At 40.4% G+C, this 17,405-nt stretch overlaps 1 protein-coding gene across 1 annotated transcript in view; it reads left to right on the plus strand.

Moving 5' to 3' along the window:
• Positions 1 to 9,981, plus strand: part of PKDCC (protein kinase domain containing, cytoplasmic) — a 46,551-nt gene extending 36,570 nt beyond the window's left edge. The window contains exons 6-7 of the mRNA XM_072140251.1: positions 7,495 to 7,668; positions 9,762 to 9,981. Coding sequence (XP_071996352.1) covers positions 7,495 to 7,668; positions 9,762 to 9,847 — 260 coding nt within the window. The 3' untranslated portion in view covers positions 9,848 to 9,981. The remainder of the gene's footprint in view (positions 1 to 7,494; positions 7,669 to 9,761) is intronic.
• The last annotated feature ends 7,424 nt before the right edge of the window (positions 9,982 to 17,405 follow it).

The following is a 17,405-nucleotide window of genomic DNA, read 5'->3' on the forward strand; positions in this document are numbered from 1 at the left end:
CACCTGCAGCTGTGGACCTCGGCACATGCTCAGTAGCTCGTACCACTTATTCCTCCCCTGCTGCCAGAGATGTGCATGCAGACAAAACACAGAGTGGGTAGGTGGATCTCCAAAGGTTTCATGGGCCATGGAGTAGACTTCACCTCCAGAACCCACTGAGGCTACTCCACACCCCCAGTAACCCCCTGCAATTAATTTTCATAATGGTAACACAAAGAATTAGCTCATAAAGGCAAAAAAAAGATGGATTGAGGATGGTGCAGGAACGGGGAATCTACCCCGGGAACTAGTTCAAAAAGTAGATACTCAAGGGTAGATTTCCTTTAAAGAGAATGTGGCAGATTTACTTACCTGGCCACGTCGCGATCCCGTGGTGCGTTGTCCGACGTGGATTTGGGTCCAACGCGATTCACTAAGATTGTGCGTCCGAGTTCCTGCAGGTGTCGCTGCTGCGCCGAGGTCCGCTGGAGTTCACCTGCTTCTTCATGGTGCATGCAAGTGCTCAATCTTGCGACACAAGACATCGGTTCGTCCGACGGCCACGTCCCCCGATTTCTGTCACGTGCAAGCCAGCGCTGATGCAACAAAATCCGATCCCATGCGCCAAAATCCCGGCGCAATTCGGCGCAAAACGGAAATATTCGGTAAACCCGACAAAAGTGCTGCATTTGGACCCTTAGTAAATGAACCCCAGTGTGTTATTACACCATATTCAAAGCTTCTCCATTTATCTCAAAATCATATGGTAGATAAAGGGGGATTTTTATCAGGACCTCTGCGCACCGCCAGTGGCGCAGAGGCCCTGAAATAATCGCAAATGCTAGCTTATTGCTAGCTTTTGCGATTATTTTCTCCAATCCGCCACCTTCACGCCAGTGGGGCGTGAAGGGGCGTGAAGGGGGGGTGCCGCCAGCCGAGCGGGGGGCACGGCCGGACGGGAGTGGGCCGGCAGGGGCGATACTGTCCCCGCACCTGCGCACTCGCTGCTGCCGGCGACTTTTCATACTTGAAAAGTCGCCGGCTGCGCTTTTTTCTACGCTAGGCCCTGCCTGGCATACGTTAAACGCTGCGCTGCTGGCAGCCCGAAACATCAAGAGGCAGAAGCCTCTTGATGTATCGGGCTGCGAATTTGCAGCGACGGAGCTATCATACGCTGGCGCACGAGCGCCAGCGTATGATAAATATCCCCCAAAGTGTTCATCTCCTTTAAGTTTGAATTCCTCTCATTGGCCACATTTTGGATTGTCTCCGTTTTGTTTTTCTTTACTAGTTGACTATTCACAATTTGACGTATGCCACCCTAAAATTTATGACTACGTTTCTTGTATTAGGCAAGTATTTATTTGTTTTAAACATCATTAGTCTGGAAATTGACCAGAACTTTGACCTTTTGATGATGTGATTTACTGCCGAGAGACTTCAAATTCCATTGACTTCATTTAAATAAGCTTCCTCTCTGCGGAGACAAAGCCTTGATCATTAGCGCTGAGACAGTGCGGGGCTAAGTTTACAAAAACACTGGAGGTATTTTCTTTCAGGCAGAAATTTTTGAGCCTCGGAGGAAAAAAATATTTTTGTCCAAATTTTTGAAATGAAATATATATATTTTTTTTCATTTTTGATATTTTAATATTAGTTTCTGGAAAAGAATGTAAATTGTCAAAACACTCACCCTCCACATAGAATGTGTTTCTTTTAACCGTTAGAATTTTTTCCAGCTCACATTAGGAATGTTTTAACAAGGCAAGATGTCAGGCGAGCCAGATGTCAAGTCATACATGCAGAGCTGCAATGTATTAAGAAGACTGAAAGAATTTACTGAGAAAATATTCATATTTGAAGATATGGGGGGAAAAAAGGGTAGATAATCGAGAATTATATTGTTGGACACTTTATCCTAGAAGATAAGTGGTGCCAACAGTTATGGATTTTTGATGATAGGACTTCATAAAAAATGTATGATATGATAAAGTGCTATTGTGATAGTGTTGAGCGGACATGAACTCCAAAGAAGTTCAGGTCCAGGTCCGGCTCAAGTCCCTGCTCCCCGACGGTAACTCGAGCACTGATCGCCGGTGATAACTCTTTGAAAGTGTTTGGCAAAGACGCCGATGGTAGTTAAATCAATGAAGTGCGTGTGTTCCGGCACTCACATGAAGACAGAGGTAGGGCACTGCCATTTTGGGGAGGTTTGTCCCTCCCCAATGATGTCATTGACTTGAGGGCATCGATGCGGTGTCAATGTGTGAGCAGTCACAGTGGCTTGAATGACACCAGCGACTTTGCCAGCCACATTTTAACAGTTAAAGGACATCTACCACCAGGATGAAGGATTGTAAATCAAGTACACTGACATACTAGTGTGCACCCCCTCTGGTAGAATCTGCTCTTCTTTTAGCATCTTATGCCCCGGTTTTTGCACAAACAGGGGCATAAGAAGCTAAAGGAAGAGCAGATCCTGCCAGAGGGGGCACACACCGCATGTAAGTGTGTTTGGTTTACAATCCTGGTGGTAGATATCCTTTGACACCCACGATTGGTGCTAGCAACAAAAGTGGGTATTGCTAGTGGGGGATTAGGTTTGGGTTTGGGTACCTTAACCCATTTTTCAAATTCAAGTTCGACCAAACCCAAATTTTCACAGGTCCACTCATCATTAACCATAGACAATTATAGAGTATGTTTATCAAAGAATAATAATCAAAGGAGGATCTCAGAAGCACAGAAAAATGGAGAACTTGGTGATGGTGATCAAAAATGGATTTACACATAGAGCAACCCAAGCCGGTGAAGAAGCCCAAATGAAAGTCCTTGGGATACCAATACAGTTTAGAGCTATGGAAAAACCTATTGCTCCCGTTTTTGACTGAGCCACACATAAGTGGGCGGAGCCAACATAGACAAAGGCGGAACATTTTTAGGGAATGATCTTACTGGTGGGGGAGGCAGATTTAAGCTGGGACATCTGTACTGCACTTTTCAATGAAGGCAAAGAGTAGGGGGTGAGTAAGGTTTATTGTGACTGTTCCTGATGACAAGTTCCCATTAAGTAAGTGAGATTATGCTGCTATTGCAGACACAGCCTCCATTTTTCTTCTTCTGTAAAACCCCTTTAAGTTCTGAAAAATCAGAAATCAGAACATGAAAAAAATTCTTTACCCATTTCCTGACTTGTGCGATTCTAAAAATGTGAAGAGAGCTGATATTTATATAGACAGCAGACAACAGCACAAGTCACAGCGGCTGGAGAAGAAGCATGCGCTCCTAGGTCTAAATATACAAGACTTTTGTTTCCAATTAGTTTTCAATTGGCATCAAACAATTATACGGTATTTGAGAGCCTTTAGGGCAAAATTAAAAGGTAAATATTGATCTAATCTACAACCATTTCCTAGCGGCAGCTCCACTTCCAGAATGAGAAAGAAGCAGAAACAGACGTCTCCAACATTCACTCTGTCAGGGAGAGAGAGAAGGGGAAGAATAGTCCCTGATCCGGAGCTATTGCTTTGCGCTACGTGCCAAAAAATTGCAACCTCCGGGGGTTCTATTACTCCAAGTAAATAAGAAAGATTAAAGATGTTTATTTTAGATATTATTATTTTACTATTTTAATTGTTATGTCCTGAGCCATACAATAAACACTAACGCTCTAAAACCATAGAGAAGTAATAATAAAAGTATAAGTTGAGAGAAGATTATTTCTTTCCTTCGGCTCTGTGGTTTTTAGATTTCTCCACTCTATCTCTGCCCTGTCTTCTTCTATTATTATGATACCTCAGGACAGCATCACATAGGCAGCTAGAAATTATACAAACTCTGTCTCCTAGGAGGACAGTGTGATTATTATTCTCTTTATATCCTCGTATAAAATTGAAAAGACCATAAGTATACAGTCAGGGAGTCTGTACTGTCATCTTCTTTACTGTAACTGCGTGGCGGGAGGTAGGAGAAGTGGTCGAGATTGGGCAGAGAGTCTACGTGGTTTAGTCCAATGACATAATCCAACTGAAGAGAGAAGGATTCAATGAATTCTCAGACATAAACATAGAAACAGCTGATTAAGGAAATACTGGCTGAGATTATCCATATAATAGAGAAATAGGGGGTAATTTATCACTCACTCATGCGCCGGTGTGTGTATGATAATTTTATCGCCTGATGCATCAAGAGGCTCCGGCCTTTTGATTTATCCTGTGGCTGCCTGGTATCCGATGGGCCTACCTGGAGTAGCAATATTCTGCACCCCACCTTCACTCCCCTCCATGCCCCCTCGGAGGGGATCTGGCATAAAAGGGGTAAATAATCACAAGTGCTAGCAGATCTCCAAGCATTTGCAATTATTTCAGGTCTTCTGGAGAAGAAACCCTGATAAATAAAAAAACATAGGGGCACATTTACTTACCAGTCCTGACACGTTCCCCGAAAGTACATTGTCCGATCGTAATGCCCTGCGATTCACTAAGACTGTGCGCCCGATATCCTGCATGTGTCGCTTCCCCGCTCAGGTCCGCCGGAGTTCACCTTCTTCTTCCTGGTGCATGTGAGTGCATTGTCTTGCGACACAATTTGATAGTTAAATCCCGCACTCAGTCCGAATCAGCCGGATTGCCCGACGGCCCCAATTTCTGTCGCATGAAAGCCAGCGCAACCGCGCCACAATCTGATCGCGTGCGACACAATCCCTAGTTAAAAGCCTGTCACAGCGGCGCAAATCCCAAAAAATTTGACGAAAGTGTGTCTGCGGACCTTTAGTAAACATGCCCCATAATTTAAAAATAAAATAAAAAATACTGGAGTTTTTCAGTGTTGTAGCTTCACAGCCCATTATACTATGTTACCCTCGCCGTCTACCCGCTCTGCACCTCCCTCTCCTACAGTGTGCTGGTTCTCTGAGAATATTGGAGGTAGAGGGAGGGGGAAATGCTGAGGCAGCAGGGGGAGGGGGAGACAATGTAACAGGTGGTAGAGCTACAACGTTGAGGGGCTAGGGTAGCCCATGAGGCTCATTAGCATCATTTTAAAAGTTGATTTTAGAAGGAAGAAGGCCATGGATAACAAATATAAGAAGATTCCCACAGTCACGGTTCCTGGATCTATGAGTAATGTCCCTGGTTTATCAGGATGGATTTTGATGGTAAATTTCCTTTAAAGTGTAACTTCTATATGTAAATATTCAATGGCATCTCCGCATCCTCATTTCCTCTGAAAGGCCTATTCATCATGAGGCTTGTAAATTACGTAATCTTTCACGTTATCTGCATTTACCTTGAAATTCATGTAAACATGGTGGAGATAAGCATCCAACACTACACGTAAGGAGGTCTCACACCGGAGTCATAAATATGTCCTCATTAAAACCCTGCAGGCGGGGGAGTCATCCAGGGTGGAGGGTTTACATTTCGACCTTCATAAACATAGGCCTAGCAGAGCCCTCTATTTACTTAGGCTTTGCAGAGCCCCTTGCTGTGTGGTTTACATGGCGCAGGTTACACGCCATAGAAAAATATGAATCCTCCGACTGAGTTATTACATCGAAATTGCGTGTTTATAAATGAGCAAAGTTGTTATATTTAAAAGTGATTAATTCACCGATGAATTCGGAAAAGAAAGGAAGCTCAGTGATGGCCAGAGAATGTGAAGGAGCTACGAACAGGGAACAAGAGGGTGGCTTTTAAATCCATCGGAGACTGAACGGCAGCCAAGAGCGGCTGCTAATATATTAGTCAGAACAGGAGGGTGAGGAAACGAAGTGACATTCTCCGTGTAGTCCTCCTCCTCATCTATTAATGAGAGTCTTAGGAGATTCCAGTTAATTAAGAGAAGTCTATTGAACTTCACATGAATGAAGCCCCGTGCTGCTCGGAAGTGAGAGGAGATCTCGAGAAGTAAGCCGAACATGAGGCATTCAAAGTGGGAGGGAGGGGGGACACGGTTTTTGAGACGTGAAAACAAATTGCGTCTTTATTTGCCCATGGGGTGTGTATCAGGAATTAGGATATCTCCAGCTAATGTCGCCGCTCTGACTAATTTGTAGTTTGTGTTTGTTTATTAGGTCAGGGTAAGGAAAATTTGGCCTTGGTTGCTTTGGGCACTACTGGTCGGCAGCCAGCATATACTATAACAGCTAAAGTATAAGGATGATTCTTAAAACAAAAACCATGATTATGTAATTTGGTGTTTGTAAAGAAAATATATTGTGTAAATTGACCTATTGTTCAAAGGGAACCTGTCAGCAGAAAGTGACCTAATAAGCCATTACCAATATGCTTCTAAGCAGCTGAACACCTTCCAGATTGTGCTTCTTTCATGACCCAGTGTGGTGGCATCATCCAGAAAATCAACTATAAAGTAAGATGTAAATTGGTTGTTTAAAGTCAAGTAGGCGGGGATTTTAACACTGAAGTCAAGCTCTATCTTCCTCAGAAGGCCCCCTGCCCTGTAATAGATGGTCCTGCATCCAAACATCACTAACTAGATCTTCTGAAGTCTGATGCATGATGTAAATCACAGAGGAGGAGACATTCAGAGCTCCCCACCTTGACTTCAACGTTAAACTCTGCCCCTCCTTGACTTTATACAACCAATTTACCTCTTACTTTAAAGTTGATTTTATGGATAATGCCACCACACGGGGACATGATAGAAACAAAAACTAGAAGGTGTTACGTTGTTTGACAATATACTGGTAGTGGTTTATTAGGATAATTGCCGATGACAGGTTCCCTTTAAAGGATTCTTCACCTGACAGCAGAGGAGCAGTCTTTGTTATACAAAGCTGCAGATAGCATTAGGTATTAGACTGGTGTGTAACTATTGTGTTTGTGTAGTTAGTAGCAGCAGGGCTGTAAAAAATGCAGTTATATTCCAGTATAGTTGCTGGACCTGATGTACTGTGAGAAGTATGAGATATCTTCCCTGATCTGTTGCACAGCCTCTCCCCTCTAGCAGGCTTATGGTTAGATATTAAAGAAGAGTGGAGGGTCTGTGGAGTAGTTTGAGTAGTCTGTGGGGGACTCCACCCAGCACTTCAAGTCCCTCTACAATCGTGAAATAAACATTCATTTTTCACAGCCCTGCTGCTACTATCTTAAATTTTGTAAGGTCAGACTTCTGGAAGACTCCCTTCAAATAAGAAGTCTGGAGCATCTTTACGTTGTGCTTTTGCTTTGTTATTGCTTACAGATATTTATGAATAAATTGACAAGTGGGCGTTACCATTCCACTTGACAAAAATCTTATAGATCAGTGTAAGATTGTACATGTACACATACTTTGTGTGGCATTTTTATAGATCATCATATTACAAGAGTATTTTCCCCTACTACCAGTGCATTTCACATCCTATAGACTTCTATGAATTCATGAATTCTGTACTTCTACATGTTGCTGGGTTTGGTAGAGTTCTTCATATTGGCAAAGTTCTTTTTCTGTGTGTCCGAATTTTTCACAAAACTAAGTATTTGTTTTAATTTTTTTTTACTTTTTCTGAATTAGAATATAGGCAACTGAAAGATGTTTCAATCGTCGACGAAGACTACAGATGTTGGCCATCTTACCACCACAATGGATGTCTACTTTCAGTCTTCGATATCAATGAAGCCATAGATGTTTGTGAAAGCCATTCTCAGTGTAAAGCTTTTATCTGGACAAATCAGACAACTTGGACCGGTAAATATACATGTGTTCTTCTGTCAATGTGATGGACTTTGCTGATTTTGTTGGGTTGATTTTGTTTGGATCCTTCAATAGGGATTTGCTTAGAGCTTCCAAAAACATTTCTCTTAAAAAAATGAAACAGCTGCCCAAAAAAAAAAGGTGTGAATTCCACGGTGTCGCTACAGCAGTCGTTGACTTGGACACAGACTGTGTAGTTGGTGCCCAGTTCAACAGTCATTAGATCAGACAGAAGTATCTTGGGAAGAAAAACATACAACACTTTACTGACAGATAGGTTGAAATGAATGTGAGTGTGAAGAAGGATTGATTGTGTAATTGAAGTTAAGCAGAAAGCCAACCGTCCTCACCACCTGTGTACAGGAAAGTCATTATTGGGGCTTTCACATTACAGAATAGGGGCCGGTTTTATGAATTCTAATATTACTAAATTGATCCTACAGTGATCTCAAATGTAATTTATATACACAGGGTGGGCCATTTATATGGAAGCACCTAAATAAAATGGGTGGCCATTTTGAAGTAAGACATTTTGGATCCAACTTTTTTTTTCCAACGGATTGACGGTCATATAACTTTTTAAACTTTGACTTTCACAAAAAAAATAATGGTTTGGTTGGTTTTAACATAACTTTATTCTTTCATGAGTTATTTACACGGTTATGACCACTTTAAATGTGTTCAAAATGCTGCCCATTGTGTTGGATTGTCCATGTAACCCTCTTCTCCCACTCTTGACACACTGCTAGGAACACCGCAGAAGAAATGCTAGCACAGGCTTCCAGTATCCGTTGTTTCAGATGCTTCACATCTCGTATCTGTACAAAATAGAGAATTGTCTTCAGATGACCCCAAAGATAAAAGTCTAAGGGGGTCAGAACAGGAATCCTTGGTGGCCCAATCAACTTTAGAGGGAACCGTTCATGTAGGAATGCTTGGACCTTTGGGGTCATCTGAAGGCAGTTGTCTGTGTTGTGAACATCCGAGATGTGCTGCATCTAAAACAATGGATACTGGTAGCTAACATTTCTTCTCAGGTCAAGAGTAGGAGAAGAGGGTTGGACGGCCTTGACACCTTTATCCACTGTTTACTCAATACATATTCAGGCAACTTCTATTTCCTCCCAATGAAGTTGCATGTTTGGTTTGTCCAACCATCAACTCAAAATTTTTAAGGGAAAAGGGAGGATTCTGATTTTTCTCTCATGTGCATAGAGAGAAAAACCAATAGCAAAGTGCCCAAACATATGTTTTGCTCAAAAATTTACTGTTTCATTTTTAGAAGGCACAAAACATTAAAAAATCATTGATGCAGATTGAAAAAGGCTACAAGGGCCAAGACTTTGTTTTGTATTGTATGCTTTGTTTCTTCTGAAAGGGATTAAGCTTTCATTGAGCCTTGAATTCTCTGGATTACTAAAGTGGTTTCTAGTGCCTCTAGAGCCAAGAGGATTATTAAAGGGGTTAGCAGAGATCAGAAAAAAATGTTGTTTTAAAAAAAAATGCAACACTCAGCTCTGTAAACTGTACTTGGTGCCCTCTAGGCAAGAATATATTATGCCTATAGCAGGAGTCCTACTTTTGCTCTGATAGGACAACCAAATTATTGAGACAACTTATCCTAGTCCATATATAGTTCATTAAAAGTTGTCAAGTTGAATGAATGGTCAACAAAACACAAATATCTTTGGTCATGGAGAACTTTCCAACTTTAAATTGGTTTTAAAACTAGACACATATTTCTTTTATTCAGGATTAGAGATTAGGGTCGGATTGCTAGGGTCCAGCCACTGGGAGCCATAGCGGTTACAAGAATCTAGAGGTCCTTTCAAGTGCCCCAAAGGACATAGGGTTTTATAATCACTGGAGATTCCACCAATAAAAAAGCTAACTAGCAGACCTATCCCATGGCAATGTGTTACGTGGCACAACCACTTTAAAAATTGATGGGCTCTCCATTTTATACACCATTAAAGATAGATTGGTAAGGAAATGAGCTAGAGAAAGGATCCTGCTATTCACTCAAGGGGGGGGGGGGAGCAAGATTCTAAAATGTTGACTTAATTAGTTTTTTCATATTTCTTTAGGACGACAACTCGTCTTCTTCAAAACAGGCTCAAGCAAACTCGTGGCGGATCGAAACAAAATAACCTACCTGAAAGAGACAGTTTGACCAAAGACTCCATCAAAGTCGTTTGACGTGGATTGGATCGGAGAAAGTGCACTAATATTCATTCTAATTTCTAGAGTGCTACTCAAATTTACCTGAATTTACCAGGATGGAAGTGCAATAATTCAGCAATTTTTTTTTTAAAAAAATGTGATTTAAAAAGACAAAAAAAATGCGATACACTGTTAGAAATGAAGATAATGAATATGGTGATTATCTTTAAATTGTAGATAGTGCTATTTGTGCGGTGGAGAAGAATGACATTTGGAATTGGGTTAAGCACATCAATGTCAGTAAGCTGCTGGCTTTACATTCTGTGTGTCTTTCCAATGGTACACTGGCGATCGGTGTCCGGTGTGTTTTGGTTCACATTTTTGTTTTCTACAGGGATGAGTAATTATTTGTTTTGTTATAAATGTGTGTTACTTTTAACTGTAAATTATGAGCTTTTAATTTTAAAAAACGTCTTTATTTAAGATGTAGGTCCATGAGGATTCCAGCAAAACAAAGCCATATCTCACATGGTGCAAGACTTCCAAAGAGTTAAAAAAAACTATTGTGTGCTTCAAAGGGTTTAGAGAGAAAAAAAAATGATCAAAAAACCCCCAAGAATTTGTGAATATTAGGAATGACTTTCGCTGTGTTGGTCATCTTTTTGCTTCGGAATTTTTGTCTGCTTACAGAACTTTTTGTACAATGAAATCTTTAGTGGGTGGTGTTTCAGGTTCAGACTTGTTAACAAGCAATTATACAATGTTGTGACTTCCATATTTTATTCCTTCTAACTTTGGGGACCTGCCAGAATCTTGAGAACAGGGATCCACAGGCTAAATACTTGGCCACCAAACGTTTGCTATTTTTGGGGTGCTCTCATACAAATCTACCACCAGAATAAAGAATTGTAAACCAAGCACACTTACATGCTGGTGTGTGCCCCTTCTGCCAGGATCCACTCTTCTTCTAACTTTTGTTCTTGTTTTTACAAAAAGAGGCTTTAAAATTATGCCTGAAGCACATTTGCATAATTTTAAAAGCCCTTTACTGTAAAAACAAGGGCATAAGAACCTAAAAGAAAAACCAGATCCTACAAGAGGGGGCACACACCAGCATGTACGTGTGCTTTGTTTACAATCCTTGACCTGGTGGTAGATTTCCTTTAAATGTATGACCACCACTCCAATCGGAAAGCGGTTGAGTGGACCACTGTTCTTGAGATAAGTGGCGGTCTCAGAGATAGCAGCCACATCTTTAGCCACAACCTTGTGGATATGTCATAAATACTGTTTGAGTGCATATGTCAGTGTGTTTCAACAGAGAGGCATAAAATCTTGTTTTACGTCATTCAGTTCTAAGACTGTCCAGTCTGCTGACCACCTATACCACCATACATGTGAACTATCTTGTCACAAAATGGTCAAAACTACAAAAAATTTATAGAACTTCATAGAACTTTCGTAAAGAATGTCATAAATTGTGCATTTCTCGATACCATTTCTATTTCTGTAAGCCAAAAAACGTAAGCCAAAAAATTCAAGCCAAGGCCGTATTATTATTACCAAAGTGTGTACCAAAAAATAGATTCTCTAACATTATTGAACCAAATATGATACGACTTTCTGTGTAAGTTTTAAAGATGTGTCGTCTAGATTCTTCAAAGAATGAAACTTCTCCGGCGATCAATGGTCAGATATATCCAGAGGAAGTTTGGTTGTAGACCACTGCAGGAAATATGTGGTATTCCATGGCACCTGTTAAAATCAGTGGGTGATCATAACATTGATGGTAACTGAAGCAGAAAGTATGACTCAATGTACTCTTAAAGGACTTATATACTCAAAGTACTCTTATATAAGTGGAATGGAAGTATGCAGATCAATCCCTAAGCCAAAACTAACATGGAATTAGTATGACCAAATATATAACACTTACATCACAAAACATACAAAGACTGGCCATTGATTGGCTTTGATAAGGAATTTTGGCAGAAGTAGTAAAGTAACAGTGGCTAGACACGTATTTCTCATGTACTCAAATTACCTTGTACAATATGCAGCAACCAAAAATTTTTAGTAAAAAGTTAGCTAATATTTTTGTAGTTTGATGTAACTTCAAAAAGTCTAGAGCAATGTCTGCTTCTAAGACCACCAAGTATGGTGGGGAGAATCTTCATGATTGATCTGTCAAAGTCCAGAGACTCTTTGATGGATCGGACATAGACTGTAAGAGAAAAGAGTCGCTTACATCACAACTGGGATTTACCAAAATTTTACAAAATCTTTGAAGGATATTTTGGTAAAATGTTGCCATAAAGGAGTTCCATTTGGAAGAACATGGGCAGCTGAAGGCCAAATACACATTTTAAAACCAAATCGATATATTTAATTGCTACCTAAATTATACGTGGTCTTGTCTACAATCAACATCATTAAAATTCTAAATTTTGAAAATGATCAAGAAATGACTTTGTTGAGTGATAGTATTTTATAATAATCGGTAACCTGAAGGAACTTTGATCATTCAAAATTTTTAATAATTCTGTAAGCGTCATTGTGACTACTGTGTCCTAGAGATGGATTTAGTCCGTGGCTAAGTGCTCTCCCCGAAATAGACAATTGTAAAGATTTATAAAAATTTGTATGAATGCAACGTGGTCAAATTGCCTAAGAATGTTTTCTAATTCTCACAATTTATTTCGAAGTTGTAACCTGATTGATTTGGGCAGGACCACTGTTATATTTTTTTGTTAACATGTTAACATCTCACCCTAGTGTTTGGTGAAGTACACTACAAAGAACAAAATGTTTCATGTTTCATAACAGTTAAGAAAATTTAAATTTGTTTTTGACCCAGTGTATCCTCATTGGTGCTGAAGTCTGTTATATTTAATAGGTACAACTGGTATCTAATGTATTTGCTTTCAATGAAAGCTGCCACTGACGTGTATTAAACTGTTTTATACTTTGTACAGACAGATTGTTTTTGTACTTCTGTTTTAGAAATTTTTATTTTTCTAAAAAAAAATAAAGTTTTTTCAAAAATTGTTCACTGCTTTGCTGTCTTTGTTTTATTTTTGCTAAATATTTTGTATTGTATTGTGTTAATATTTTTTCTTTTTGATGACAACAGCCTTAGATTTAGTGTCCTAATTGACCCTCAAAAGGACAATTGGTTATGGAAACCCCAGATAAAAAGGGGCAATACCTGTGGCTAAAATGTAGGGATTCAGTTGGAAATGTTGTTTTATTAAATTAAAGTGCTGCACTTAATTGAATGTACACAAGGCCTACAGGCAAGGTATAGATGATATGATTATAAAAAGAATTTGCACCCAGGTCCTTAAAGGGGATAACCAGTTTTATACATTTTTACACATCATCACCAGACGCGTCCTATCTTTTCCCCGGGTATGGAGCAGTATGGTGATGCAGTGTGCTGCACCGTAACACTCCGTACGGCGCTGTGCGCCCATTGCCCCAACGGCCGTTTGAATGAGGCCTTAGGCTGTGGTGGTAGTGTTGTGTGGATATGACGTCACCACTGAAACTCTGTATACCAAAAAACTCCAGCACAGATGGGAGGAACTATACTGATCAAAAGGTTTTACAGGTGGTGATGAGCGGACCTGTCCAGGTTGGGGTTTGCCGAGTTCAGTGAACCATGGTGCCAGCACCCACTGTGGGTGGGTGTATTATGGGAGTGAGCCTTAACCCGAACTCCTGCCTGAAGTCTAGGTTCAGGGATCTTAACCCATAATGTTCATCTACTCAACCCTAATTATAAGGCCTTTATGGCCAAATAATGCTCATCCTCCCCTTTTACCCTTAAAGTGTCACCACAAGCTCTCCTTTCCCATGTAAAGAGTTTATTGTGATATATTCAGAGGGGAAGGTTACAGTATTTTGGTATGTTTTACTTCAAGTTTAGGTTTTGACAGCAAATGGATATCAGAATAGAAAGTAAAGTTTCAATTATACATTTTATCAGCCAATTTTAGGGCAATTTTACGTGTTGCACCCTCCTTTCCCCCTCCATGAAAATTAACTTAAAGTTCATACATTTACATATACGCAATATTCATATACATGTAAAGGTTTGTCTATTGCTACATTACACAGGGCTGGAAGAAAAGGAAGGAAAAAGAATTAGTTCCCTGAATCTACCTCCTGCACCACCCTATACCCGACTGCCACAGAGTAGCTAACCCCTCCCCCCATTACGCTGTAAGTATATAACCTAGAATCGAGTAGGGCTATTTTTGAGCTTTTCAGACTTTTTTTCTCAGTTATCAATTTTTAGATATTTTTAGAACATTTTTAGATATTTTTAGATAATTATATTTTTTGATTTAAACAAATAACCTTACCTTATGGAAATAATAGTGCACTAGGAGTAGTCCATAATTACTGCTGCACCAGTTTTATTCCTACGTGTCAAAAATTGCACATTTACACATAACTTTCGCATATGGTGGTCCATATGGTCCGGGCCCTTGTGCACTAATAAGCTCATTTGCATACACATGAAACCAGAATTTTCTCTATAATGATAGATGATTTAGAAACAATTAAATATTTTCTGGAAAACATATAAAGTGCCCTACATAATGGACCACTTCTGTGGTAATTTTTTTTAAACTTATTGGATGCAAAATGAAAGGAATTTTAGAAAAGTAATATTGATGTTGTCCCATAGTATCCCATATTATGATAATCCATAAGATTATAATATTCTGTAAATTCCATCACTCACTGCATATATTGAGTCACCGATGGATACAGAGTGACACCCAGGGCCAGGAATACACCCGCTATGAAGCGAGTTGAGCCTCTTGCCTCAGGCAGCATCACTTGCAGTAAGATGGAGGAGTCAGAATCAGGGGCATAGTTATCTGCTGAAACGTAAACAGAACCTGTCACAGCGATTTGGGACACTAAACCACCCACAGGTCCCTATGGACGGTGGTTTAGTGTCCCAAATCATCCTGTATCATTTTTAAGTATTTGGATTAAAAAAAATAAACGTAATACTCGCTTGGATCCCTCGATCCCTCGTCACCTGCATGTTCCGGAAAGTGAATCTGGAACCTCACACCCTGGCTTTACCTCCCTGGCTTGTCCCGGCTTTACCTCCCTCATTGATGAGAAGCCACCACGGGATCACCTAATGTAAGTCTGATGTGTGTTATTGGACTCGCATCTTGGTAAGTATTTAAGTTTATTTAATTACATTGATAAGGTGGATTTGAGACCCTAAACCACAGGTCCAAAAGGACCTGTAGTTGGTTTAGGGTCCCAACTCTATCTGACAGGTCTTCTTTAACCCCACGCATATTGCAGCAAAGACTTACCGGTAACACCCACGATCGGTGCTAGCCTCTTGGTGAAGATCGTCACTCCCCGTGATGTCATCGGAGGGCGGTGATCGGTTTCCATGGCCCCATTCATTACAATGTGCAATTTACACTGTAGTATGGCAGTATATGGTAGGATCAATCAGACAACCTAGGGTTAAAGTCTGAAAAATAGTAACTGTGCAAATGCGTGTTTTCACCATTTTGACTGCATTTGGAATTTTCCTGCTTTCCAGTACAGGCATTGAATATTAAATAACATCACTATGAAGTGCAATTTGTTACGCAGAAAACAACCCATCACACAGCTCGTAAAAGGTAAAAATAAAAATGTTATAGATTTTTGAGGGTGGGGAGTGAAAAATGGAAATGAAAAAACAAAAAAGGGCCAGATCGTTAAGGGGTTAAAATAGTTTCTCTTACTAAAATATAACCTGATATATTACCGCTGGATGGTGCAGAGGCGGCGCCGTTCTATAGTTCGCCTCAGGCAGCAGAGAATTTAGGGAGTTTAGGTTCACTTAGGGCCTCTTGAGCACCAGGACAGGTGGGATTGTTACCCCTACACCATCTAGCGCTACATCCATGGCCTTGAAATAATGAAATATTATATATCTATAAATCATATATTCCTATAGCCAATTATTAATGACTTCCTAAGGGAAATGCAGTTACCTAAACGCAGGAAACCATTTGCTATTGAACATTTTTGAGTGACTCCCACACCCCCACCCCTCCCCCCACACTCCCACCTTACAGCAGATGGATTTTGGCTCCGTAATCTCTATTTCGTATGTTACATGAGCAAACAAAGCCATATGATTTGGCAGGACGCTCCGAGGGGGGAACGTGTTTTGATTAGTGAGGTGTCAGAGACATAATAAATTTCATTCATGCAATGAACTTTAGTGTATTACACATGTATCACCAGGTTTATCTTACAGGCCTGTGAAGGGGGGAATTCCATGGATCCTCGCTTAGCTGAAGACAAAACCAAGAAGTAAGTGTGTTTATATTCACCTTTAATCCCTCATGGTTATGATGCCAGGAATTCTTCTCTAGAAATAAAATTTTATAGCAACCACCTATGTAGCACTTAAAGAGACAGTAGTGAAAGGGGTGAACCATGTAAGGACCAGGGGTGGATAAAGACCACCATGGCACCATGGGCCTTGGGCTATATGAATGCCATAGACCCTACAAGTTTGAGATTCATTTCCTACATATGGTCCTAGAATCAGCTTCTTGTGGAATGAAGGCAAATTTTAATCTGTGGTTAAGGTGGAGAGCCTTCAAAGGTCCTGAAATGGCTCTTGTGTAAATGTATATTGAAAGCAGGAACAGATGTGTGTGAAGGCACTTCTTAGTATAAAAATTGGTGGGTGGTTTGGGTGGCCATAGGCCCCCTAGAATGCACAGGCACCTATATTATAATCCATTACTGGTAAGGGCCCTCAGGAAATTTTTTTATAGTGATACCCAATCACATGCATCTATTACTAGTGTTATGCAGCCATGAATTAGCAATTTCTGCATGTATTTTTGTCACTGGAAAAAAAATTTCCTTCTGACTTGGACCCTGGTGTTCACTGTGGTAGGACTCAGGGCCGGCACTAGCATTGGGCATACCTGGGCAAGTGCTGGGGCCCAGAGCTGCTAGGGGGACCCACATAATGATGAACAATGGGGGTGAGGGGGGCTGTATCTAATGAATCCATATGGTGTGTGTGTGGGGGGGTATATAAAATAACTATTAGGGGGCTATATATAAGGATACTTTGGCACCCCCACTTATCCATAGCTCCAGGATAGGCCAGCATGTCTATCACTCCACGGCTTCAAATTTTATTGGCATCCAGATAATGAAAATGTGGTCTCTCCCTAATCTCTGGTTTCCCACGTCATTGATGGGGTTACATAGTAAGTAAATTCTCCCCCCTTTGTTGGATGGTCACAAAATTTCTAGAACTATCCCATAAAAAAACTAAAACTAAACCCAAATATCCATGTCCCTTGGAAAATGATAGACCTGTTATTGGGAACAATCTTTCCAGGTCATTCCCAATAACTAGTCTGTGTATAATTTCCATCGATCAGTCAAAAACACAAAACAAAATTTTGCTGGTGAGCTAATCACATTTTTACATATATTTTTCCACCAAAATCATCATTACCAGTATTTTGGAACAGGTTATTGTTGCCCATAAAGAA

The sequence above is a fragment of the Engystomops pustulosus genome, chromosome 3, assembly GCF_040894005.1.
Source record: "Engystomops pustulosus chromosome 3, aEngPut4.maternal, whole genome shotgun sequence".
In the NCBI taxonomy this organism is placed as follows: domain Eukaryota; kingdom Metazoa; phylum Chordata; class Amphibia; order Anura; family Leptodactylidae; genus Engystomops; species Engystomops pustulosus.